This window comes from Musca autumnalis, unplaced genomic scaffold (assembly GCF_047663935.1).
Source record: "Musca autumnalis isolate F117 unplaced genomic scaffold, ASM4766393v1 scaffold_1, whole genome shotgun sequence".
NCBI lineage: Eukaryota > Metazoa > Arthropoda > Insecta > Diptera > Muscidae > Musca > Musca autumnalis.
Genome location: NW_027411644.1, coordinates 65,959,451 through 65,984,900, shown reverse-complemented (window position 1 = coordinate 65,984,900; position 25,450 = coordinate 65,959,451). Strand labels below are relative to the sequence as shown.

The 25,450-nt window shown below is 38.3% G+C and overlaps 1 protein-coding gene across 1 annotated transcript; it reads left to right on the top strand.

Annotated features, from left to right (window-relative positions):
* Positions 1-2,451: 2,451 nt before the first annotated feature.
* On the top strand, positions 2,452-4,606 carry alphaTub84B (alpha-Tubulin at 84B). The gene is made up of 2 exons (XM_073979695.1): positions 2,452-2,709; positions 3,229-4,606. The coding sequence occupies exons 1-2, from the start codon at positions 2,707-2,709 to the stop codon at positions 4,576-4,578; spliced, it is 1,353 nt and encodes a 450-aa protein (XP_073835796.1). The 5' UTR covers positions 2,452-2,706; the 3' UTR covers positions 4,579-4,606.
* The last annotated feature ends 20,844 nt before the right edge of the window (positions 4,607-25,450 follow it).

Here is a 25,450-nt window from a genome sequence, read left to right as displayed (position 1 = left end):
CCACCATTGACCAGATATTTACCCTGCGCCAAATCATGGAGAAGACCCAAGAGATGCAGATCGACACCTACCACCTTTTTGTCGATTATAAAGCAGCCTTCGACAGCCCGCTACGTTCAAAGGTATTCCAAGCAATGTCTGAATTTGGTATCCCCGCAAAGCTCATTCGGCTTTGTAAAATGACTCTAACTGACACAAGATCTTCAGTTAAAATAGGAAAGAACCTCTCCGAGGAGTTTTGTACCAACATGTACGAAAAAAGAGGTTTCAGGCAAGGAGACAGCCTTTCGTGTGACCTTTTCAACATCCTGCTAGAAAAGGTTATACGAGAGGCAAACTTCAAAAGAAGTGGCACAATCTACACCAATAGCCACATGTTACTTGCTTATGCTGATGATATAGACATCATGGGACGATCAGTAAAAGAAGTAACCGATACCTTTATGAAGGTCGAAGAAGAATCTGCTAAAGTGGGTCTGGCGGTAAACGGCGAGAAGACCAAGCTGATGGTGTCGACGCGCAATGGTCCGTTGAGATCGGACCAACTGTTGAAGTTGGTTCCTATAATTTTGAGGTAGTAAAAGACTTTGTATACCTCGGCACCGCCGTAAACACAACAAACGACATCAGTTGTGAAATAAAAAGAAGAATTGTATTGGCCAACAGATGCTACTATGGCTTAAGTAAGCACTTTAAAAACAGAGCCACAGCTCGTCAAACAAAAATAACGCTTTAAAAAACACTGATACTACCCGTGCTAATGTATGGGTCCGAAGCCTGGGTACTTGCGCAAGCAGATAAGGCAGTGCTTGGCGTGTTTGAGAGAAAAATTCTTCGAAAGATCTACGGACCGATCTGCGTTGACGGTGAATATCGACGTCGTATGAACCACGAGCTATATAAGCTATACAAAGACATGAATATAGTTCAACGTATCGAGATGCAACGATTGCGTTGGCTAGGCCATATCATGAGAATGAGCGATGATGAACCCGCTAAAAAGGCGTATGAATACATGCCACATGGCGGTACACGTAGAATCGGAAGGCCTAAGCTTCGATGGAGCAAACAAGTGGATGAAGAAATGGAAAGGCGCGGTATTCCAAAATGTCAAGCGAAAAACAGAGAGGATTGGAGATCTTTTCTTAGTTCGGTCTATGGAACAAATGTTCTGTAATGGGCCAACTAAGTAAGTAAGTGTAGACGTCAATGAAAGTTTCGATGAAAATGTTCATAGTCTGGCATAAGACTTTAATAGTCCATTTTTTTCATTCACGAGCAAATACTCGATCGAATCGAATACCGTAATTAGGTCCCAGGCCTTGACACAATAAAAATAAAAGAATGAAGAAGCAGAGCCAATTCCGAACTACGTTGCCCTTTTCTTCCTTTATTTTTATTATGTCAGAAATGAATCAGGCAAGCAGGCGAGGCCTTTATATAGGATTTGTTTGATGTATACCCAATGAAATTGACGTTTGAAAGTCAGTGGGTTTGTTGTATGTAAACGTACTATTACACTTGCTGAGTAGAAATATGTTGGTAAAAGGTTTGTATCCTTGCTATCCTCTGCTCAAAGCTCTCCTTTGTAAACACCAGGTAAGCAAAGCCGTTGTTACATGTATTGCGTTGAGAAATATAAAAATCCTAAAAATCCTGTTCCTTAACGTTTCAGGGTCTTCCTGTATTCACCACTTTTGCACGAAAAGTGTTCCCTTAAATTTATATGAGAGCTGTTCAAAATTTTACCATAATTTGCAGTTTTTTCATTTTATAAAGTAATAGTGTGTTTGCATTTAACCGGATTTAACAAATCCACTGGGTTTAAAATGTCAATTACATAGCGAAAACGTAAAATAAGTTATTATAATGGAGGTGAACCCGGCAAAAAGCTCTAGTGCAAACGCCGTTTTAAACAACAAAGTAAACTATTTAGAATTAATACCCTAGACAGACGGTGGCGTTAATTTGCCTTAATCGTCTTAATTCTCACTATTAATTTACAAAATGAAACCAAAATTTACAAATTGAATTTATATATAGCAGTACTGTTGGAATTAGTATTCGATTTGCGGCGAGGAAACAAGCAAATGATATTGCAGTTCAAAAGATAATGCAGTGCAAACAAAAAAAACTGCTGTTTACCAACAATGCAGATGGACAAGGCATTGCCGTCACTGTCTATAATTTTCAATCAAATAAAGTATAAATATACATTGAAACCCCCCTTCAAATAGTTGATAAAGTGATTATTTAAACTAAATTTTACAGGGCAAACTACATTTGTTTAATTAAAATTATGTATTTCTTAATAAATTAATAAAACTCGCAAATAATGCCTCTTTACGTTACGTTTTTCACTAATTATGTCACCCAACATGCTAAAAATACAACCCTGTCACAGTATTATCGACTCCGTTCTCTCCCCCGTAATCAGTGCTGGCAACATTTAAAATTTCTATTTTCGTCAAATTGTCGGCTTTTCTTCGTCAAAACTACTCTGCAATTCGTTGATTTCTCTCTCATTCTTCGTTAAATGCAAGTAGGCGTCATCTTCGTATATAAATAGAAGTAAACCGCTTTGAAAAATCATTCGATATCATAGTTTGGTAAGCTTCATAGCTGGCTGCTCCGAACTTGAGACGTAAAACAAACTTTAATTTGATACTTTCTGTGTGTATTTGTTAAAAAACAAAAAAACTCAAAATGGTAAGTTAAATGAAAAAAAGAAGTGAATTGTTTATCAAAGAAAAATGCACAACAAATAATTAAGAAAAGAAAAACATGGTGAAATTCAAAGAAAAATTATGCGGAGAAAGTAATTTGAAATGTGTTTGAAAAGTGGGTGACGCCATTTGTAAAAACTTCTGGAATAGTTTAAACAAATTTGCAAAGAAAATTTGAATGAAAAGCAAGTGTTGTTGATAAAATTTTGAAAATTTGTTAAATATGCTATAAATGGTAAATTGGTGTTTAGTGATTTTATAACTATTTTAGTCAAAAACCACATTTTTATCGCCAAGTGCGACATTTTCTCTACCTCTTAAAACCGGCCGCGGCCGCACCCTTAATCTTTGCATGACGTCATTTTTTGCAGCTGACGTTTGCAGAAAATTTGTCACATTTTTTCTAAGGAATTACGCCAAGTTTTTTTTCTAACTTGTTTTAAAACTACTTTTGTTTATAAAAGGTGTAAATAATTAATTTGTTTGTTTTTCTCTTTTTTAGCGTGAATGTATCTCTATCCATGTCGGTCAAGCTGGTGTCCAAATTGGCAACGCCTGCTGGGAATTGTACTGCTTGGAACATGGCATCCAGCCTGATGGTCAAATGCCTTCTGATAAGACTGTCGGTGGTGGTGATGATTCTTTCAACACCTTCTTCAGTGAAACTGGCGCTGGCAAACATGTACCCCGTGCCGTCTTCGTCGATTTGGAACCCACTGTAGTCGATGAAGTCCGTACCGGCACCTACCGTCAATTGTTCCACCCTGAACAATTGATCACTGGTAAGGAAGATGCTGCCAACAACTACGCTCGTGGTCACTACACCATTGGCAAGGAAATTGTCGACTTGGTCTTGGATCGTATCCGTAAATTGGCTGATCAATGTACCGGTCTCCAAGGTTTCTTGATCTTCCACTCCTTCGGTGGTGGTACCGGTTCCGGTTTCACCTCCTTGTTGATGGAACGTTTGTCTGTCGATTATGGCAAGAAATCCAAATTGGAATTCGCCATCTATCCAGCTCCCCAAGTCTCGACTGCTGTGGTTGAACCCTACAACTCCATCTTGACCACCCACACAACCTTGGAACACTCTGACTGCGCCTTCATGGTCGATAATGAAGCCATCTACGACATTTGCCGTCGTAACTTGGACATTGAGCGTCCCACATACACCAACTTGAATCGTTTGATCGGTCAAATTGTATCCTCCATCACTGCTTCGTTGCGTTTCGATGGTGCCCTCAACGTTGATTTGACTGAATTCCAAACTAACTTGGTGCCCTACCCACGTATCCATTTCCCCTTGGTCACCTATGCCCCCGTCATCTCGGCCGAAAAAGCCTACCACGAACAATTGTCCGTTGCCGAAATTACCAATGCCTGTTTCGAACCCGCCAACCAGATGGTCAAATGCGATCCTCGTCATGGCAAATACATGGCTTGCTGCATGTTGTATCGTGGTGATGTTGTGCCCAAGGATGTCAATGCCGCCATTGCCACCATCAAGACCAAGCGCACCATTCAATTCGTTGACTGGTGTCCCACTGGTTTCAAGGTCGGTATTAACTACCAACCACCCACTGTTGTGCCCGGTGGTGATTTGGCCAAGGTACAACGTGCCGTCTGCATGTTGTCCAACACCACTGCTATTGCCGAAGCTTGGGCTCGTCTCGATCATAAGTTCGATTTGATGTACGCCAAGCGTGCTTTCGTCCATTGGTACGTCGGTGAGGGTATGGAAGAAGGTGAATTCTCCGAAGCCCGTGAAGATTTGGCTGCCCTCGAAAAGGATTACGAGGAAGTCGGTATGGATTCCGGTGATGGTGAAGGTGAGGGTGCTGAAGAATATTAAACAAAGCAGCCAGCCAATAACCAAGAAATTGAAGAAGTCCCATTGAAGATTCTAACCTCAGCTGAAAATATTTTTTAAAACAAAAAAAATTCCAAATAAAAAATATTTGTTTTTTTCTATATTCCCATAACTATGACGAATCACTCGAAATTTTAAAAGATTTAAAAAGAAGCTGACATGAAAAGACTAACTGAAAAAAATAAAACACATGAACACGATTGCAAATCTATAAAAAAAAGTTATTTGGTATTTTTAATTACAAAAAAGGGGGAAGAGGGAAGAGGAAGATATGGATGGGGGAGGAGGGATATTAAATTTTTCAATTCCATATACATGGGCAGAAAAGAGAAGCATGTCTGCCTCAGCAGCATGGGGCATGCATTAAGGTTCAACAACCTTTTTGCCATGCCTAGTGTGTGTCTATTTTGCCTCACGCTGCCTGCCAGAATGCATTGCCCTGTGTTTGTATCTGCTATGCGAGGTGAAAGCCATAAAAATAGAGATCGCCTTATAATTAAAGAGAAAATTTTCCAAATGCAACGACTTCCGCATTTCAGTTTTATATTTTGCTATGCTCTAAAAACTAAACATGTTTCTTTTCTTCTTTATCATTTGCCTAGATTGAAACTTTTCCCCCTTTGTGAACCAAACAACAACGAGTTTCAAGCGATGAGATGAGTCATTAGTAGTGCGGAAAGAACACTAGAAGAAGGCAGCATAGTTGTTGGCTGATGATTTAATAACCATGCCATCCTGTTTGGCTGCCATGATGAGTGTTGAGGAATGTTTTTGTGCTTGATTGGGGTTATATTTTAAAAGAAACAGCAACTTCACAAAGATTCGATGGCATGGTAAAAGTACAGTAGACATCTTTCATTTTGCTTAGTTTACATTTTTCTCATTTATTTTTGTAGTTTATTCTTCATTTTTTCAATTATAAACAGCAGCTTCTATAAATGGCATAGTCGCCAGTCAGTCAGATTTGGTTTTGGTGCTGTTGTAATCAATTTTATTTTTGGCTTCAAAATAGATAGGCGTTGTTGTTGTGTTGTAAATCTTGAAAACAAACTCCATAAATTGGTTTGCCTTTTATGGTAATAACGACGGCCCGTCTATCTATGGACAGAGTATGTCGTGTCTCATGATGATTTCATTCTAAGTTAAATGCAAAGCGCCGCAATGGGCTGTGGGCTGGGGTCGTCGTAGCCGTTTAATTGTGTGTGGTTGTAATTGACTTCAAGGAAATTAGTAATCATAATCAAATCACTTTGATATGTATTTCTAGGTTTTGTGGTTCAATTGAATGTGTGTGTCATGGAAAGAAAACTAATTTGAGTGGGATGATTCAAACAATATTTATGACTTTGAGAAATACAAATGAAATGAAGCTTGAAACAATTTCAATATGTATGTAGGTATTGGCTAGAAAACTGTATGAATTTGAAATGCTTTTTAGGTGGTGTATCTTATCAATTGGGTTATACGAAGTACGAACAGGATCTGCTGGCTGTCATTTGATGAAAAACAAGATAGAGTTTATAGGCAATCAGATGGGGGATTTTTAGATGAACAGCAGGTTGTATTTCTAAGACGGCCATAATAGATTCTTAATAAATAAGAACATGGGAATATCCATAGAATTTAAGAAGCACCTTTTCCTTTGGAAAAGGTTTTAAGAAGCACCCTTTACATTGGAAAGGGTTTTTAGAGGGCACCCTTTTCTTTGGAAAGAGTCTTTGGAGGGCACCCTTTTCTTTGAAAAGAGTCTTTAGAGGGCACTCTTTTCTTTGGAAAGGCTCTTAAGAAGCCCCCTTTTCTTTCGAAAGGCTCTTAAGAAGCCACCTTTTCTTTCGAAAGGCTCTTAAGAAGCCCCCTTTTCTTTGGAAAGGGCCTTAAGAAGCAACTTTTACTTTGGAAAGGGTCTTAAGAAGCAACCTTTACTTTGGAAAGGGTCTTAAGAAGCATCCTTTACTTTGGAAAGGGTCTTAAGAAGCACCCTTTACTTTGGAAAGGTTATAAAGATGCACGCTTTTCTTTGGAAAGGGTCTTAAGCAGCAGCCTTTATTTTGGAAAGGGTCTTAAGAAGCAGCCTTTATTTTGGAAAGGGTTTTAAGATGCAGCCTTTATTTTGGAAAGGGTCTTAAGAAGCAGCCTTTATTTTGGAAAGGGTCTTAAGAAGCAGTCTTTATTTTGGAAAGGGTCTTAAGAAGCAGCCTTTATTTTGGAAAGGGTCTTAAGAAGCAGCCTTTATTTTGGAAAGGGTTTTAAGATGCACGCTTTTCTTTGGAAAGGATCTTAAGAAGCAGCCTTTATTTTGGAAAGGGTCTTAAGAAGCAGCCTTTATTTTGGAAAGGGTCTTAAGAAGCAGTCTTTATTTTGGAAAGGGTCTTAAGAAGCACTCTTTATTTTGGAAAGGATCTTAAGAAGCAGCCTTTATTTTGGAAAGGGTCTTAAGAAGCAGCCTTTATTTTGGAAAGGGTCTTAAGAAGCAGCCTTTCTTTGGAAAGGGTTTTAAGGTGCAGCCTTTATTTTGGAAAGGGTCTTAAGAAGCAGCCTTTATTTTGGAAAGGGTCTTAAGAAGCAGCCTTTATTTTGGAAAGGGTCTTAAGAAGCAGCCTTTATTTTGGAAAGGGTCTTAAGAAGCAGTCTTTATTTTGGAAAGGGTCTTAAGAAGCAGCCTTTATTTTGGAAAGGGTTTTAAGATGCAGCTTTTATTTTGGAAAGGGTCTTAAGAAGCAGCCTTTATTTTGGAAAGGGTCTTAAGAAGCAGCCTTTATTTTGGAAAGGGTCTTAAGAAGCAGCCTTTATTTTGGAAAGGGTCTTAAGAAGCAGCCTTTATTTTGGAAAGGGTCTTAAGAAGCAGCCTTTATTTTGGAAAGGGTCTTAAGAAGCAGCCTTTATTTAGGAAAGGGTCTTAAGAAGCAGCCTTTATTTTGGAAAGGGTCTTAAGAAGCAGCCTTTATTTTGGAAAGGGTCTTAAGAAGCAGCCTTTATTTTGGAAAGGGTCTTAAGAAGCAGCCTTTATTTTGGAAAGGGTCTTAAGAAGCAGCCTTTATTTTGGAAAGGGTCTTAAGAAGCAGCCTTTATTTTGGAAAGGGTCTTAAGAAGCAGCCTTTATTTTGGAAAGGGTCTTAAGAAGCAGCCTTTATTTTGGAAAGGGTCTTAAGAAGCAGCCTTTATTTTGGAAAGGGTCTTAAGAAGCAGTCTTTATTTTGGAAAGGGTCTTAAGAAGCGGCCTTTATTTTGGAAAGGGTCTTAAGAAGCAGCCTTTATTTTGGAAAGGGTCTTAAGAAGCAGTCTTTATTTTGGAAAGGGTCTTAAGAAGCAGCCTTTATTTTGGAAAGGGTCTTAAGAAGCAGCCTTTATTTTGGAAAGCGTCTTAAGAAGCAGCCTTTATTTTGGAAAGGGTCTTAAGAAGCAGTCTTTATTTTGGAAAGGGTCTTAAGAAGCAGCCTTTATTTTGGAAAGGGTTTTAAGATGCAGCCTTTATTTTGGAAAGGGTCTTAAGAAGCAGCCTTTATTTTGGAAAGGGTCTTAAGAAGCAGCCTTTATTTTGGAAAGGGTCTTAAGAAGCAGTCTTTATTTTGGAAAGGGTCTTAAGAAGCAGCCTTTATTTTGGAAAGGGTTTTAAGATGCACGCTTTTCTTTGGAAAGGGTCTTAAGAAGCACCCTTTTATTTGAAAAGGGTCTTAAGAAGCACCCTTTTATTTGAAAAGGGTCTTAAGAAGCACCCTTTTATTTGAAAAGGGTCTTAAGAAGCACGCTTTTCTTTGGAAATGGTCTTAAGAAGCACCCTTTACTTTGGAAAGGGTCTTAAGAAGCTCTCTTTACTTTGGAAAGGGTATTAAGAAGTACCCTTTATTTTGGAAAGGGTCTTAAGAAGAGCCCTTGACTTTGGAAAGGGTCTTAAGACGCACCCGTTCCTTTCGAAAGGGACTTAAAAAGACCCGTTTACATTGGAAAGGGTCTTAAGAAGCACCCTTTACTTTTGAAAGAGTCTTAAGAAGCACTCTCTACTTTGGAAAGGGTCTTATGAAGCACCCTTTACTTTGGAAAGGGTCTTAAGAAGCACCCTTTTCTTTGGAAAGAGTCTTTAGAGGGCACCCTTTTCTTTGGAAAGGCTCTTAAGAAGCACACTTTTCTTTGGAAAGGCTCTTAAGAAGCCCCCTTTTCTTTGGAAAGGGTCTTAAGAAGCACCCTTTACTTTGGAAAGGGTTTTAAGATGCAGCCTTTATTTTGGAAAGGGTCTTAAGAAGCAGCCTTTATTTTGGAAAGGGTCTTAAGAAGCAGTCTTTATTTTGGAAAGGGTCTTAAGAAGCAGCCTTTATTTTGGAAAGGGTTTTAAGATGCAGCCTTTATTTTGGAAAGGGTCTTAAGAAGCAGCCTTTATTTTGGAAAGGGTCTTAAGAAGCAGCCTTTATTTTGGAAAGGGTCTTAAGAAGCAGCCTTTATTTTGGAAAGGGTCTTAAGAAGCAGCCTTTATTTTGGAAAGGGTCTTAAGAAGCAGCCTTTATTTTGGAAAGGGTCTTAAAAAGCAGCCTTTATTTAGGAAAGGGTCTTAAGAAGCAGCCTTTATTTTGGAAAGGGTCTTAAGAAGCAGCCTTTATTTTGGAAAGGGTCTTAAGAAGCAGCCTTTATTTTGGAAAGGGTCTTAAGAAGCAGCCTTTATTTTGGAAAGGGTCTTAAGAAGCAGCCTTTATTTTGGAAAGGGTCTTAAGAAGCAGCCTTTATTTTGGAAAGGGTCTTAAAAAGCAGCCTTTATTTTGGAATGGGTCTTAAGAAGCAGTCTTTATTTTGGAAAGGGTCTTAAGAAGCAGCCTTTATTTTGGAAAGGGTTTTAAGATGCAGCCTTTATTTTGGAAAGGGTCTTAAGAAGCAGCCTTTATTTTGGAAAGGGTCTTAAGAAGCAGTCTTTATTTTGGAAAGGGTCTTAAGAAGCAGCCTTTATTTTGGAATGGGTCTTAAGAAGCAGTCTTTATTTTGGAAAGGGTCTTAAGAAGCAGCCTTTATTTTGGAAAGGGTTTTAAGATGCAGCCTTTATTTTGGAAAGGGTCTTAAGAAGCAGCCTTTATTTTGGAAAGGGTCTTAAGAAGCAGTCTTTATTTTGGAAAGGGTCTTAAGAAGCAGCCTTTATTTTGGGAAGGGTTTTAAGATGCAGCCTTTATTTTGGAAAGGGTCTTAAGAAGCAGCCTTTATTTTGGAAAGGGTTTTAAGATGCAGCCTTTATTTTGGAAAGGGTCTTAAGAAGCAGCCTTTATTTTGGAAAGGGTCTTAAGAAGCAGTCTTTATTTTGGAAAGGGTCTTAAGAAGCAGCCTTTATTTTGGAAAGGGTTTTAAGATGCAGCCTTTATTTTGGAAAGGGTCTTAAGAAGCAGCCTTTATTTTGGAAAGGGTCTTAAGAAGCAGCCTTTATTTTGGAAAGGGTCTTAAGAAGCAGCCTTTATTTTGGAAAGGGTCTTAAGAAGCAGCCTTTATTTTGGAAAGGGTCTTAAGAAGCAGCCTTTATTTTGGAAAGGGTCTTAAGAAGCAGCCTTTATTTTGGAAAGGGTTTTAAGAAGCAGCCTTTATTTTGGAAAGGGTCTTAAGAAGCAGCCTTTATTTTGGAAAGGGTCTTAAGAAGCAGCCTTTATGGAAAGGGTCTTAAGAAGCAGCCTTTATTTTGGAAAGGGTCTTAAGAAGCAGCCTTTATTTTGGAAAGGGTCTTAAGAAGCAGCCTTTATTTTGGAAAGGGTCTTAAGAAGCAGCCTTTATTTTGGAAAGGGTCTTAAGAAGCAGCCTTTATTTTGGAAAGGGTCTTAAGAAGCAGCCTTTATTTTGGAAAGGGTCTTAAGAAGCAGCCTTTATTTTGGAAAGGGTCTTAAGAAGCAGCCTTTATTTTGGAAAGGGTCTTAAGAAGCAGCCTTTATTTTGGAAAGGGTCTTAAGAAGCAGCCTTTATTTTGGAAAGGGTCTTAAGAAGCAGCCTTTATTTTGGAAAGGGTCTTAAGAAGCAGCCTTTATTTTGGAAAGGGTCTTAAGAAGCAGCCTTTATTTTGGAAAGGGTCTTAAGAAGCAGCCTTTATTTTGGAAAGGGTCTTAAGAAGCAGCCTTTATTTTGGAAAGGGTCTTAAAAAGCAGCCTTTATTTTGGAATGGGTCTTAAGAAGCAGTCTTTATTTTGGAAAGGGTCTTAAGAAGCAGCCTTTATTTTGGAAAGGGTTTTAAGATGCAGCCTTTATTTTGGAATGGGTCTTAAGAAGCAGCCTTTATTTTGGAAAGGGTCTTAAGAAGCAGTCTTTATTTTGGAAAGGGTCTTAAGAAGCAGCCTTTATTTTGGAATGGGTCTTAAGAAGCAGTCTTTATTTTGGAAAGGGTCTTAAGAAGCAGCCTTTATTTTGGAAAGGGTTTTAAGATGCAGCCTTTATTTTGGAAAGGGTCTTAAGAAGCAGCCTTTATTTTGGAAAGGGTCTTAAGAAGCAGTCTTTATTTTGGAAAGGGTCTTAAGAAGCAGCCTTTATTTTGGGAAGGGTTTTAAGATGCAGCCTTTATTTTGGAAAGGGTCTTAAGAAGCAGCCTTTATTTTGGAAAGGGTTTTAAGATGCAGCCTTTATTTTGGAAAGGGTCTTAAGAAGCAGCCTTTATTTTGGAAAGGGTCTTAAGAAGCAGTCTTTATTTTGGAAAGGGTCTTAAGAAGCAGCCTTTATTTTGGAAAGGGTTTTAAGATGCAGCCTTTATTTTGGAAAGGGTCTTAAGAAGCAGCCTTTATTTTGGAAAGGGTCTTAAGAAGCAGCCTTTATTTTGGAAAGGGTCTTAAGAAGCAGCCTTTATTTTGGAAAGGGTCTTAAGAAGCAGCCTTTATTTTGGAAAGGGTCTTAAGAAGCAGCCTTTATTTTGGAAAGGGTCTTAAGAAGCAGCCTTTATTTTGGAAAGGGTCTTAAGAAGCAGCCTTTATTTTGGAAAGGGTCTTAAGAAGCAGCCTTTATTTTGGAAAGGGTCTTAAGAAGCAGCCTTTATTTTGGAAAGGGTCTTAAGAAGCAGCCTTTATTTTGGAAAGGGTCTTAAGAAGCAGCCTTTATTTTGGAAAGGGTCTTAAGAAGCAGCCTTTATTTTGGAAAGGGTCTTAAGAAGCAGCCTTTATTTTGGAGAGGGTCTTAAGAAGCAGCCTTTATTTTGGAAAGGGTCTTAAGAAGCAGCCTTTATTTTGGAAAGGGTCTTAAGAAGCAGCCTTTATTTTGGAAAGGGTCTTAAGAAGCAGTCTTTATTTTGGAAAGGGTCTTAAGAAGCGGCCTTTATTTTGGAAAGGGTCTTAAGAAGCAGCCTTTATTTTGGAAAGGGTCTTAAGAAGCAGTCTTTATTTTGGAAAGGGTCTTAAGAAGCAGCCTTTATTTTGGAAAGGGTCTTAAGAAGCAGCCTTTATTTTGGAAAGCGTCTTAAGAAGCAGCCTTTATTTTGGAAAGGGTCTTAAGAAGCAGTCTTTATTTTGGAAAGGGTCTTAAGAAGCAGCCTTTATTTTGGAAAGGGTTTTAAGATGCAGCCTTTATTTTGGAAAGGGTCTTAAGAAGCAGCCTTTATTTTGGAAAGGGTCTTAAGAAGCAGCCTTTATTTTGGAAAGGGTCTTAAGAAGCAGTCTTTATTTTGGAAAGGGTCTTAAGAAGCAGCCTTTATTTTGGAAAGGGTTTTAAGATGCACGCTTTTCTTTGGAAAGGGTCTTAAGAAGCACCCTTTTATTTGAAAAGGGTCTTAAGAAGCACCCTTTTATTTGAAAAGGGTCTTAAGAAGCACCCTTTTATTTGAAAAGGGTCTTAAGAAGCACGCTTTTCTTTGGAAATGGTCTTAAGAAGCACCCTTTACTTTGGAAAGGGTCTTAAGAAGCTCTCTTTACTTTGGAAAGGGTATTAAGAAGTACCCTTTATTTTGGAAAGGGTCTTAAGAAGAGCCCTTGACTTTGGAAAGGGTCTTAAGACGCACCCGTTCCTTTCGAAAGGGACTTAAAAAGACCCGTTTACATTGGAAAGGGTCTTAAGAAGCACCCTTTACTTTTGAAAGAGTCTTAAGAAGCACTCTCTACTTTGGAAAGGGTCTTATGAAGCACCCTTTACTTTGGAAAGGGTCTTAAGAAGCACCCTTTTCTTTGGAAAGAGTCTTTAGAGGGCACCCTTTTCTTTGGAAAGGCTCTTAAGAAGCACACTTTTCTTTGGAAAGGCTCTTAAGAAGCCCCCTTTTCTTTGGAAAGGGTCTTAAGAAGCACCCTTTACTTTGGAAAGGGTTTTAAGATGCACGCCTTTCTTTGAAAAGGGTCTTAAGAAGCACCCTTTACTTTGGAAATGGTCTTAAAACGCACCCGTTCCTTTGGAAAGGTCCTTAAAAAGCACCCTTTACATTGGAAAGGGTCTTAAGAATCACCCTTTACATTGGAAAGGGTCTTAAGAAACACTCTTTACATTGGAAAGGGTATTAAGAAAAGACATTTTCTTTGGAAAGCACCCTTTACCTTAGAAAGGGTCTTAAGAAGCACCCTTTACATTGGAAAGGGTCGTAAGAATCACCCTTTACTTTGGAAATGGTCTTAAAACGCACCCGTTCCTTTGGGAAGGGTCTTAAGAAGCACTCTTTACTTTGGAACTGGCCTTAAGAAGCACCCTTTACATAGGAAATGGTCTTAAGAAGCACTCTTTACTTTGGAAAGGGTCTTAAGAAGCACCCTTTACTTTGGAAAGGGGTTTAAGAAGCACATAAGGGAGTCTTTATAGACCAACATAAGGAAGTTTTAACAATGAACAGAAGGAAGTTTTTAAAAACCAACAGAATGAAGTCTTTATAGACGAACAGAAGGGAGGCAGAATAAAATCTTTATAGACATGCAGAAGGAAGTCTTTATTATAGGTACAGAAGGGGGTCTTTATGGGCCAACAGGAGGTATTTTGTGTAGACGAACAGAAGGAAGTCTTTATGGACCAACAGAAGGAAGTCTTTATAGATGAACTGAGGGGAGTCTTTATATACGGATAGAATGGATTCCTTGTAGACAACCATGATATTATTCAGAACCAAGCTAAGTCTTTATCGATCAAAATATGGTAATAAGGACTAAAGGTGTAGTCCTTATGGACGGACGGCCATAAAATTCACTATATAGGCGACCAGACTCGAATTTTTATAGAAAATTAAAAATTATGATTGATTAAACCATTAGACCATCATATGAAGTCTATACAAACCTCAAGACAAATCGATGAACGACTCTGAGGTTGACTTTATAGATTACCAAAAAAGGAATTTTATAAGGACCACAATTAGAAAACAAGAAAAGTAGCTTTTGGGGATAAGATGATAGAGTACCAGAAGGTAAATCTTATAAACTTGACATAATCATTGTTGATAGCCCGAATGGAGTTTTTGTGCTGATGAATATATAAACGTGTTTAAAATGGCCAGAAATGAGTATTTATAAACGATAAAAAGGATCAATTTATAACTGACGTCCCGACTGAGGTTTTAATAGACAACCAAACGAGGACTAACGCGTTTCCTTAGAAAAAGGAAGTTTTTTTATCAATTAATATGTAGTAGTTTTTATATCCAGCGTGGCAGGAGACCTTTTAGACTGCCAAAAAGTTGACCAGATGTGAAAGTTGACTCTTCAGAGGAGTAGCAAGTAGCCATTATAGTGGATCAGTTATCGTAGTATGAACATTTATAATATAATGAAAATCAAGACTTTATAGTTGATCGGAAGGTAACTTATATTGCTGTCAAGTAGGCAGTCTTTATGACCCCAAAATCAGGCATAAGGACAAGAAGGAGGGGTCGTTATCGAAATTATTGGCAGTTTTTTGATGATCGGATGGGTTTCTTTAAGACGACTGCAAGCTCTATAGACGACAAGCAAAATGGAGTCCATAAAGCTGATGAGTCTGAAGTTTTTAAAGACAATGAGAGGATAGTAACTGTAGATGGTCTCAGAGGATCGACCCAAATTTTAACATGATAAAGGACCAGAATGGTGGGCCTCCATAGACGAGTAGAAGGGAATGCTGTTCATAGATGACGAGAAGGAAGAGCTTATCAAAATGGGAAAGGGGGGTCTCCGCATTATTTCAACACTTTGTAACTTATTTTACAGTGGATAGTACATAGCATAGATACTAGTGGTCCTGAATGCAACGATTTTTTTCCTTCGAGAAGTAGACATCTTCGGTTAAAAGGTTTTACACCTATGGTCACCAAACGGTGCCTATCGTGGCAGGCACCACCGGAAAAATATTAGAATTTAAAAAGTTCCTATGTTTTTGACCTTTAGAAGGGGGTCTTTACACAGTACCAGAAAACAGACTTTATAACCAATTAAAATGGAGTTTTATAGAACATCTGACGGAAACTGTGTAGGCAACCAGACGGATTTTTTCATTTAAAAAACCTGCAAAGGAATTCTTATAGACATCCTAAAAAGGGTGACATTAAAGACGGCAGGAAAAGGTACATCACCACACATAATCGACTCCAAAAAAGAAGTTTTCAATAATCACCCCCAATAAGGGCTTTTTATAAATAATCTGACATAAAGTTAATCCAAGGGAGTTTTTATACGTGACCAGAAGGAAGTCTTAAAGTGAACCCGGCCATAGTCTTTATAGGCGAGAACGAGAACGGGGCTTTTAGGCGAGCAGAAGAAATTCTTTAACCACGACCAATCTTAAGTATTTTTTAAAGAACCATTAAACTGTCATTATAGAAAATCAGACTGTAGTCTGTGTAAACATCCACAAGGGAGAATTTTTAAAGCCAACCAGATAGGACTCTTAAAATATCCTAAAAACGGGGTCTTTGTTAAGGGCTAGAAGGTGTTTTTTGTAGTGAAGGCAAATTTTTAACCAGAAGAGGGTCATAAAGTAGCCCCTAAAATTGATCAAAAGTTGTTATATATTTATGACCATCTCGAAGCTTTTAGACAACTGGAAGAGAGTTTTTACAGTCGATCAGAAGAAGAATTTGTTTTTAGGATCAAACCTAGACTTCATATTTCTAACATGTTTGCCTTTTTATTTTTCCCTTTTCTAAACTTCTTTTTATGTGTTGAAACACTTACGTATCCTAAATTGTTATCTTAACATTTGCATTTTGAAAATGTCCCGGCTAGTTCTACCTGTTACCTCCTTATGACATCACTTGCGTGATACATATTCCCTGTAAACTATCTGCTTGTAAATTAGAAAAAAATACTTAAATTTTTACGACAGGGTAGTTTAAACCAAAATAAGACTGCATTAGTCATTCTTCCTTTATGTGATGTGGCTAGAAGCAATAAATACAAAAAGTAATCAAATATGTAGTAGTATGTATACTATACATATGTATAAAATAATGTGTATAAAAGAAATGCGGGATGGTTGCATGCCTATTTGCTGCCCAAACAGCGGATGTGAAAATATTATTGTGTTGCTGTGTATAACAGTTTTCAAGAAGAAGACCTACCCAGTCAGTCGACCAACCACAAATTCAAACATCTGCCAGCCAACCACTCCCTAGATGTATTGAATTTATTTAAGTGACACACTTCTATGGATGGATGTACTTAGTGGTGCTGTAAATGCGAGTGTTTTGTATGTATCCATAGTTACAGACAAAACATCAAAGGGACATACACGAATGAATTTGTTGACTTTTTCCTTTTTCGATGAACTAACAGAAATGTGATACCACCCAACAATAGTTGTATCCTTTCTTAGAAAGGAAACCCATGAGTCATCACACTGCAGATACTCAACAACAACAACAATAATAAAAAAGGAGGCCTAATGAAGTCGGTCGATATGGTTGGTAAACATACATATGTACATACAATACAGTATGTATACATAGACATTGTGTTATATACTTGAAAACATTTATATATAACTATGTACATTAGGTAGGTATGTATATACAGACTCTGAGACTCTGTACACATTTACCTTTTGGATATTTGTTTAGAAAATTAAATTCTCTTTAAGTGCAGTCTCAAATAATTGCTTTAAAGTGATTGATTATTTTAAACCTACACCAATAATAACAAGGTGCAATAAGATAAGAAAACCAGCTGTTATTGAGATGACTTGCATAATATTTTATTAATGGGTACTTTACACGATATGTTTTTTACATATGAGTTGTCACTTCTCCCATACAAAATGTATATGCAAAGTGACAACTCATATGTAAAAAACATATCGTATAAAGTACCCATAAGTAACATCAGGGACCCATACAGAATGAAAAACAAAGAGGGTTTTTTATAGGTGACCCAAGGCGAATATTTTTGGAACATAAAAGGAAATTATTTCGAACCTATATAACGGGGTCCCTATAGAACAGCAGAAAGTGGTTTTTATAAACCTCCAAAAGATAGTCTTTATAGACCAGCAATAGGGAATCTCTATAGAGAGAAATCTGTATAGGTGGTCTATATAAGTCATGAGAAGTAGTGAGTCATTATGAAATTGATTCTTTATAAACATCGAAAAATGAGGTTTAATAAAAGATCAAAAAACTTGAATTAGCCCAGGCGAGTATTTATAAAAGAAGAAAATAAATCATTATGAGGAGATCTTAAAGACTATTGCCAGGAAATATGGAAATATTACCAGAAGGTTGTCTTTATAAATCAGCAGGAGGCAGTCCATCCATATATGCAGACAAAGGGTACTATGTACTTCTTCAATGACTGTAACAGGATTCTTTTTAGATAAATAAAAAGAGTTTTTTAAACGATTAATAGCAAGTCGGTAGCCCATACGTGAGTTTACAGATGTAAAGAAGAATTCTTTACTTAGAGACCTTATAGGCTATCAAGGGAATCTAGACCCTCAGAGAAAGCCTATATTATGAGAATCTTTATACTAGATTCCAAGGTAATGATTGTTCCACAACCATCCCAGAAGGGACAAGGGAGACTTTTTATATGCTTATCCATAGAAGCACCCTTTCTAAAAGTAAGGGTGTACCTATAGAACCTTTCTAAAAGAAAGGGTGCTTCTGTAAACCCTTTTGGAAAGAAAGGGTGCTCCTATAAACCCTTTCTGAAAGAAATTGTGCTACTATATACTCTTTCTGAAAAAACGGTGCTCCTATAGGTCCTTTCTGATAGAAAGGGTGCTCCTATAGACCCTTTCTGAAAGAAATGGTGCTCCTATAGACCCTTTCTGAATGAAAGGGTGCTCCTATAGATCCTTTCTGAAAGAAAGGGTGCTCCTATAGACCATTTTCTGAATGAAAGGGTGCTCCTATAGACCCTTTCAGATAGAAAGTGTGCTCCAATAGACCCTTTCAGATAGAAAAGGGTGCTCCTATAGACCCTTTCAGATAGAAAGGGTGCTCCTATGTACCCTTTCTGAAAGAAAGGGTGCTCCTATATACCCTTTCTGAAAGAAAGGGTGCCTCCTATGTACCCTTTCGGAAAGAAAGGGTGCTCCTATAGACCCTTTCTGAATGAAAGGGTGCTCCTATAGATCCTTTCTGAAAGAAAGGGTGCTCCTATAGACCATTTTCTGAATGAAAGGGTGCTCCTATAGACCCTTTCAGATAGAAAGTGTGCTCCAATAGACCCTTTCAGATAGAAAGGGTGCTCCTATAGACCCTTTCAGATAGAAAGGGTGCTCCTATGTACCCTTTCTGAAAGAAAGGGTGCTCCTATATACCCTTTCTGAAAGAAAGGGTGCTCCTATGTACCCTTTCGGAAAGAAAGGGTGCTCCTATATACCCTTTCTGAAAGAAAGGGTGCTCCTATATACCCTTTCTGAATGAAAGGGTGCTGCTATAGCTCCTTTCTGAAAGAAAGGGTGCTCCTATAGACCCTTTCTGAAAGAAATGGTGCTCCTATAGACCCTTTCTGAATGAAAGGGTGCTCCTATAGATCCTTTCTGAAAGAAAGGGTGCTCCTATAGACCATTTTCTGAATGAAAGGGTGCTCCTATAGACCCTTTCAGATAGAAAGTGTGCTCCAATAGACCCTTTCAGATAGAAAGGGTGCTCCTATAGACCCTTTCAGATAGAAAGGGTGCTCCTATGTACCCTTTCTGAAAGAAAGGGTGCTCCTATATACCCTTTCTGAAAGAAAGGGTGCTCCTATGTACCCTTTCGGAAAGAAAGGGTGCTCCTAAATACCCTTTCTGAAAGAAAGGGTGCTCCTATATACCCTTTCTGAAAGAAAGGTTGCTCCTATATACCCTTTCTGAAAGAAAGGGTGCTCCTATATACCCTTTCTGAAAGAAAGGGTGCTCCTATATACCCTTTCTGAAAGAAAGAATGCTCCTATGTACCCTTTCTGAAAGAAAGGGTGCTCCTATATACCCTTTCTGAAAGAAAGGGTGCTCCTATATACCCTTTCTGAAAGAAAGGGTGCTCCTATATACCCTTTCGGAAAGAAAGGGTGCTCCTATATACCCTTTCTGAAAGAAAGGGTGCTCCTATATACCCTTTCTGAAAGAAAAGGGTGCTCCTTTATACCCTTTCTGAAAGAAAGGGTGCTCCTATATACCCTTTCTGAAAGAAAGGGTGCTCCTTTATACCCTTTCTGAAAGAAGGGTGCTCCTATATACCCTTTCTGAAAGAAAGGGTGCTCCTATATACCCTTTCTGAAAGAAAGGGTGCTCCTATATACCCTTTCTGAAAGAAAGGGTGCTCCTATATACCCTTTCTGAAAGAAAGGTGCTCCTATATACCCTTTCTGAAAGAAAGGGTGCTCCTATATACCCTTTCTGAAAGAAAGGGTGCTCCTATATACCCTTTCTGAAAGAAAGGGTGCTCCTATATACCCTTTCTGAAAGAAAGGGTGCTCCTATATACCCTTTCTGAATGAAAGGGTGCTCCTATATACCCTTTCTGAATGAAAGGGTGCTCCTATATACCCTTCTGAATGAAAGGGTGCTCCTATATACCCATTCTGAATGAAAGGGTGTCCTATAGACCCTTCTGAAGGAAAGGGTGCTCCTATATACCCTTTCTGAATGAAAGGGTGCTCCTATATACCCTTTCTGAATGAAAGGGTGCTCCTATATACCCATTCTGAATGAAAGGGTGTCCTATAGACCCTTTCTAAAAGAAAGGGTGCTCCTATATACCCTTTCTGAAAGAAAGGGTGCTCTGAAAGAAAGGGTGCTCCTATAGACCCTTTCTGAAAGAAAGGGTGCTCTGAAAGAAAGGGTGCTCCTATAGACCCTTTCTGAAGGAAAGGGTGCTCCTATAGACCCTTTCTGAAGGAAAGGGTGCTCCTATAGACCCTTTCTGAAGGAAAGGGTGCTCCTATAGACCCTTTCTGAAGGAAAGGGTGCTCCTATAGACCCTTTCTGAAGGAAAGGGTGCTCCTATAGACCCTTTCTGAAGGAAAGGGTGCTCCTATAGACCCTTTCTGAAGGAAAGGGTGCTCCTATAGACCCTTTCTGAAGGAAAGGGTGCTCCTATAGACCCTTTCTGAAGGAAAGGGTGCTCCTATAGACCCTTTCTGAAGGAAAGGGTGCTCCTATAGACCCTTTCTGAAGGAAAGGGTGCTCCTATAGACCCTTTCAGAAGGAAAGGGTGCTCCTATAGACCCTTTCTGAAGGAAAGGGTGCTCCTATAGACCCTTTCTGAAGGAAAGGGTGCTCCTATAGACCCTTTCTGAAGGAAAGGGTGCTCCTATAGACCCTTTCTGAAGGAAAGGGTGCTCCTATAGACCCTTTCTGAAGGAAAGGGTGCTCCTATAGACCCTTTCTGAAGGAAAGGGTGCTCCTATAGACCCTTTCTGAAGGAAAGGGTGCTCCTATAGACCCTTTCTGAAGGAAAGGGTGCTCCTATAGACCCTTTCTGAAGGAAAGGGTGCTCCTATAGACCCTTTCTGAAGGAAAGGGTGCTCCTATAGACCCTTTCTGAAGGAAAGGGTGCTCCTATAGACCCTTTCTGAAGGAAAGGGTGCTCCTATAGACCCTTTCTGAAGGAAAGGGTGCTCCTATAATTCGAGGGTGCTCCTATAGACCCATTCTGAAAGAAAGGGTGATTCTGTAGAACCTTTTTGAAAGAAAGGGTGTTCCTATAGAACCTTCTGAATGAGAGGCTTCTCCTAAAATTCGAGGGTGGTCCTATAATTCGAGAGTCTTCCTATAGACCATTTCTGAAAGAAATGGTGCTCCTATAGACCCTTTCTGAAAGAAAGGATGCTTCTATATACCCTTTCTGAAAGAAAGGTGCTTCTGTAGACCCTTTTGGAAAGAAAGGGTGCTTCTGTAGACCCTTTTGGAAAGAAAGGGTGCTTCTGTAGACCCTTTTGGAAAGAAAGGGTGCTTCTGTAGACCCTTTTGGAAAGAAGGGGTGCTTCTATAGAACATTGATGAAAGAAATTGTGCTCCTATAGACCCTTTCTGAAAGAATTGCGCTCCTGTAGACCCTTTCTAAATGGTGGGTGAAGGGAAGGGTGATTCTTTTGAAAGAAGGGGTGCTCCTATATACCCTTTCTGAAAGAAGGGGTGCTCCTATATACCCTTTCTGAAAGAAGGGGTGCTCCTATATACCCTTTCTGAAAGAAGGGGTGCTCCTATATACCCTTTCTGAAAGAAGGGGTGCTCCTATATACCCTTTCTGAAAGAAGGGGTGCTCCTATATACCCTTTCTGAAAGAAGGGGTGCTCCTATATACTCTTTCTGAAAGAAGGGGTGCTCCTATATACCCTTTCTGAAAGAAGGGGTGCTCCTATATACCCTTTCTGAAAGAAGGGGTGCTCCTATATACCCTTTCTGAAAGAAGGGGTGCTCCTATATACCCTTTCTGAAAGAAGGGGTGCTCCTATATACCCTTTCTGAAAGAAGGGGTGCTCCTATATACCCTTTCTGAAAAAATTGTGCTCTTGTAGACCATTTCTAAAAGAAAGGGTGCTCCTGTAGACCATTTCTAAAAGAAAGGGTGCTCCTGTAGACCATTTCTAAAAGAAAGGGTGCTCCTGTAGACCATTTCTGAAATCTGTGTCGTCGTTATCCCAAAGCCTGAGCGTATAAGAGGTTTTTATTGCCGGCATAAAGCGAGTGTGGTCGTCTAGATCAAATTCCGGCATTTGGCATTTGCAGTTCCCAACTGTTCAGAAAATTTCCCGCCAAAAATTGTGGACATAGTTCCAGGTTTTGGTGTAGCCTCCATACAACGGTACCTCCTGATTTCAGATATTTTGAAGTTTTTCGGCCTAAATTGGGGTGTAATTTGGTTATGGGGTTCTCAGTGTCAAAAAATTTTATTTACTAAAAAATTAAAAATAGGAAAAAAATAAAATCCACTAAAAAACTAGAAAATAATTTTCGTGTGACCTAAAATTCCATCTGAATGCTGATTTGCTGAAACAACTTCAAGGCGCTTGCGTTTGTGGTAATCCTCTGCGTCAATTCAGCTATCCAACCATGATTCCGCCCAGGAGCCTTTATTGTGTAATATCCTGTCATTGACATTTAGGATGCGTCCCAAAATGACTACCCAAAGACGACAATAACTCTGCTTTTAGGTAGTTTAAGAGCGTTATTATCTAAACTATGTTAATGAATTTCCCATAACCATAGATTTTGGATAATACAGATGTCTATATGAACCCAAAAAAATTCTTAAAAGTTGAAGAAGGGACAAATGCAGATTTCAATTTTTTGTGGATTCCAATTTTTTGTTTCATTTAATTCCAATTCACTACAAGAAGAATTCATCAAGCACACCAAATAAACGTTTATGTCGATATGATGTCATTGTTATGACCTCTACTTGTTGTTGCTATGACCATAATTGAATAAAATTGTTGATTTGTGTATTTGCTTCTTTTCTTCGGCTTGTAAGAAACACCTGCTTGAAACTCAAATCCAAATTCAAAGTTAACCAAAGAAAATACTTTTCCATTTCATCAAATTTCAATAGAATTCTTGGAAAATGCTTAGCTAGCCTAATACAAAATCTCAAAATAAAGCAAAAATGTTTTAAGTTCTCAAACAAAGCATTTCTTTACTTCATTCAATGATGCATGTTAAAATGTTGAGAAAACAAAAAGCAAATAACAAACCAGTTCTTCTCACTCACTTCCATATGACGTGATTTGTTGTTTTGAGATTTGTGGGGGTTGGATACTCTGATATCATTGAAATATTAAAACTGTGTTGTGTGATGTTGAAGCGCCAAAAAAGGTTTCATCTGGTTTTCAATCAATGAATGAGCTGGACACATGTAGTTTTAGAATAGTGTAACAATTTTCATTACGCCTACCAATGCTGGAGCCCACCTTTTATATGTGATCGTGATGAGTGGGCCGCGCTTTTGTTGTCTGGAGAAATGATAAGATTTACTTTTTTTATTTAAAACTATAAAACCTTAATTTGAATAGATTTAAAAATGTTTGACCGTTATTAATAAAACAGTTCTTCTAATGAGATACAAAAATACATACAAAGAAGAAGAATTTAAAAAGAAGAAAAGTTTGTGATTTGGAAAATATAAGGTTTTTAATAAAAGGTTTCAAGTAAATAAGAGTTTAATTTATTATTAAATGCTGCCACAAGGTGCGCTGCCTTTTTAACTAGAGGGGTGAAAAAGTGACATCATTACCATTCTTCGATAAGTTCTACATTAACAGTTAGTCAACAACGTACATATAACAATATTTTATGTTGCTGTGATAATACCGTCACTGGACTCTTGACGACCGTTTTATTCAATTTGTTTTTATTTTTAATTTTTTTGACTAAAGAACAACCATTTATTTCCTTTTTCCCTTAATACTACAAAAAAGAATGAATGGCAATGCTAATTTGTAATTGCGAACTGGCAATGCCACAATGAGGTTTGTGTATTAGGCAATGTCAAACAACACAGGGTGACAGTGGTGTATAACAGCCTGTTATCTTTACTCAATTCAAACGGCATGGCGTTGTTACACCAGCATAACCAAAGAGAACAGTTTCAATCACAGCGAATTAACTAGACGTAATTTTTTTTCACAGACATCATAAATATGTGAATGGAAAACAAAAAGAAATCGATGATTTTAATTCATAATTTTACAACTGTTTTTGCAGTTGTCTGGACGCCTACGTCACACAGGCAAGTTTTGGGATTTTGGCAATCAAACGCAGGGTTAATAAGGTGATCCAAACGGCGAATTCGGTCGAATTCAGGCCGTAGTCTTCATTTGCTGACAACATTTTTTGCCCGAAGTATCCACAAAAGGTAGATGAAAACGGTAAAATATTTTTAGCGAAGCTTAAATAAAGATGTTGTACACAGATATTAGTTATAGAAGCGAACTATTTGTTATTTATTTTTGATTAAAAATAGGTTTTGACAGCAAATGAAGATATCAGTTGGTATTATTGTATCACCTTCATTCTTGCGCCATGAGAAGACCTCTCAAATGTATTTTCCGCAGACAGTAAACCTCTTTATTGTCTCCTTCTATAGAGGGAATAACCTCTAGAGGTCTTATCCTTCTAAGGACCTTCTTTAGATGAAAGACCTTCTAAGGGACTTCTTCTACAGACAGAAGACATTGGGTCTTCTTTTAGAGACATAAGACCATTTATGGGTCTTCTTCCACAGACAGAATTGTTTTCTTCTATAGACAGAAGACATTTTAAGGGTCTCCTATTTACAGAAGATTTTTAATGGGTCTTCTTTTACAGAAAAGAAGAACTTTTAAGGTCCTCTATAAACAGAATACCTGCTAAAGGTTTCCTTCTATTGAAAAAAGAGCTCCTCAGCGTCTTCTTCCATGGACAAAAGACCTTTCAGAGGTATTTTCAGCAGACACAAGACCTTTTAAAGGCATTCTATAGACGGAATACCTTCCAGGGGTCTTCCATATATATAAAAGAGTAGTGAGGTGAGTGACTGACTGACTGACTGACTGATTCATCAGCGCCCAGACGAAACCGCTGAAGCTAGAAAGTTGAAATTTTGGGTGTAGTTTGCTGTTGGTGTGTAGGGGTGAGATAAGGCTGGGTTTTTGGAAATTCGACCTAGAAGTGTACGAAAAGTACTAAAAGGTACTAAATATGGTACCGTTTGTATTTGGCGAACCGTTAGAGCTAGAACTTTGAAATTTGGAATGAAGGTCGCTGATGGAGTGTAGGAAAGATGTACCAAAGGGTTTTTGGAAATTCGAACTACAAGGGTACGAAAAGTACTAAATGGTACTAAATTTAGTACAATTTGGATTTGTGTGAACTGATAGAGCTGGAATCCTGAAATTTGAAATTAGGGTAACTTGTGGAGAGTAACAAAGAAAGGTTTTTGGAAATTCGAACTAAAGTGCACGAAAAGTTCTAAATGGTACTAAATTTAGTACAATTTGGATTTGGGTGAACGGATGGAGCTAGAATCCTGAAATTTGAAATTAGGGTCACTGGTGGAGAGTAACAAAGAAAGGTTTTTGGAAATTCGAACTAAAGTGCACGAAAAGTTCTAAATGGTACTAAATTTAGTACAATTTGGATTTGGGTGAACGGATTGCGCTGGAATCCTGAAATTTGTAATGAGGGTCACTGATGGAGAGTAGCAAAGAAAGGTTTTTAGAAAATCGAACCATAAGTGCACGAAAAGTACTTAATGGTACTAAATTTAGTACAATTCGGATTTGGGTGAACGGATTGAGCTGGAATCCTGAAATTTGTAATGAGGGTCACTGATGGAGAGTAACAAAGAAAGGTTTTTGGAAATTCGAATTACAAGGGTACGAAGAGTACTAAATGTTACTAAATTTAGTACAATTTTGATTTGGGTGGACGGATTGAGCTGGAATACAGACATTTGGAATGAGGATCACTGATGAAGAGTAACTATGAAAGATTTTTGTAAATTCGAACTATAAGGGTACGAAAAGTACTAAATGGTACTAAATTTAGTACAATTTGGATTTGCGTGAACGGATGGAGC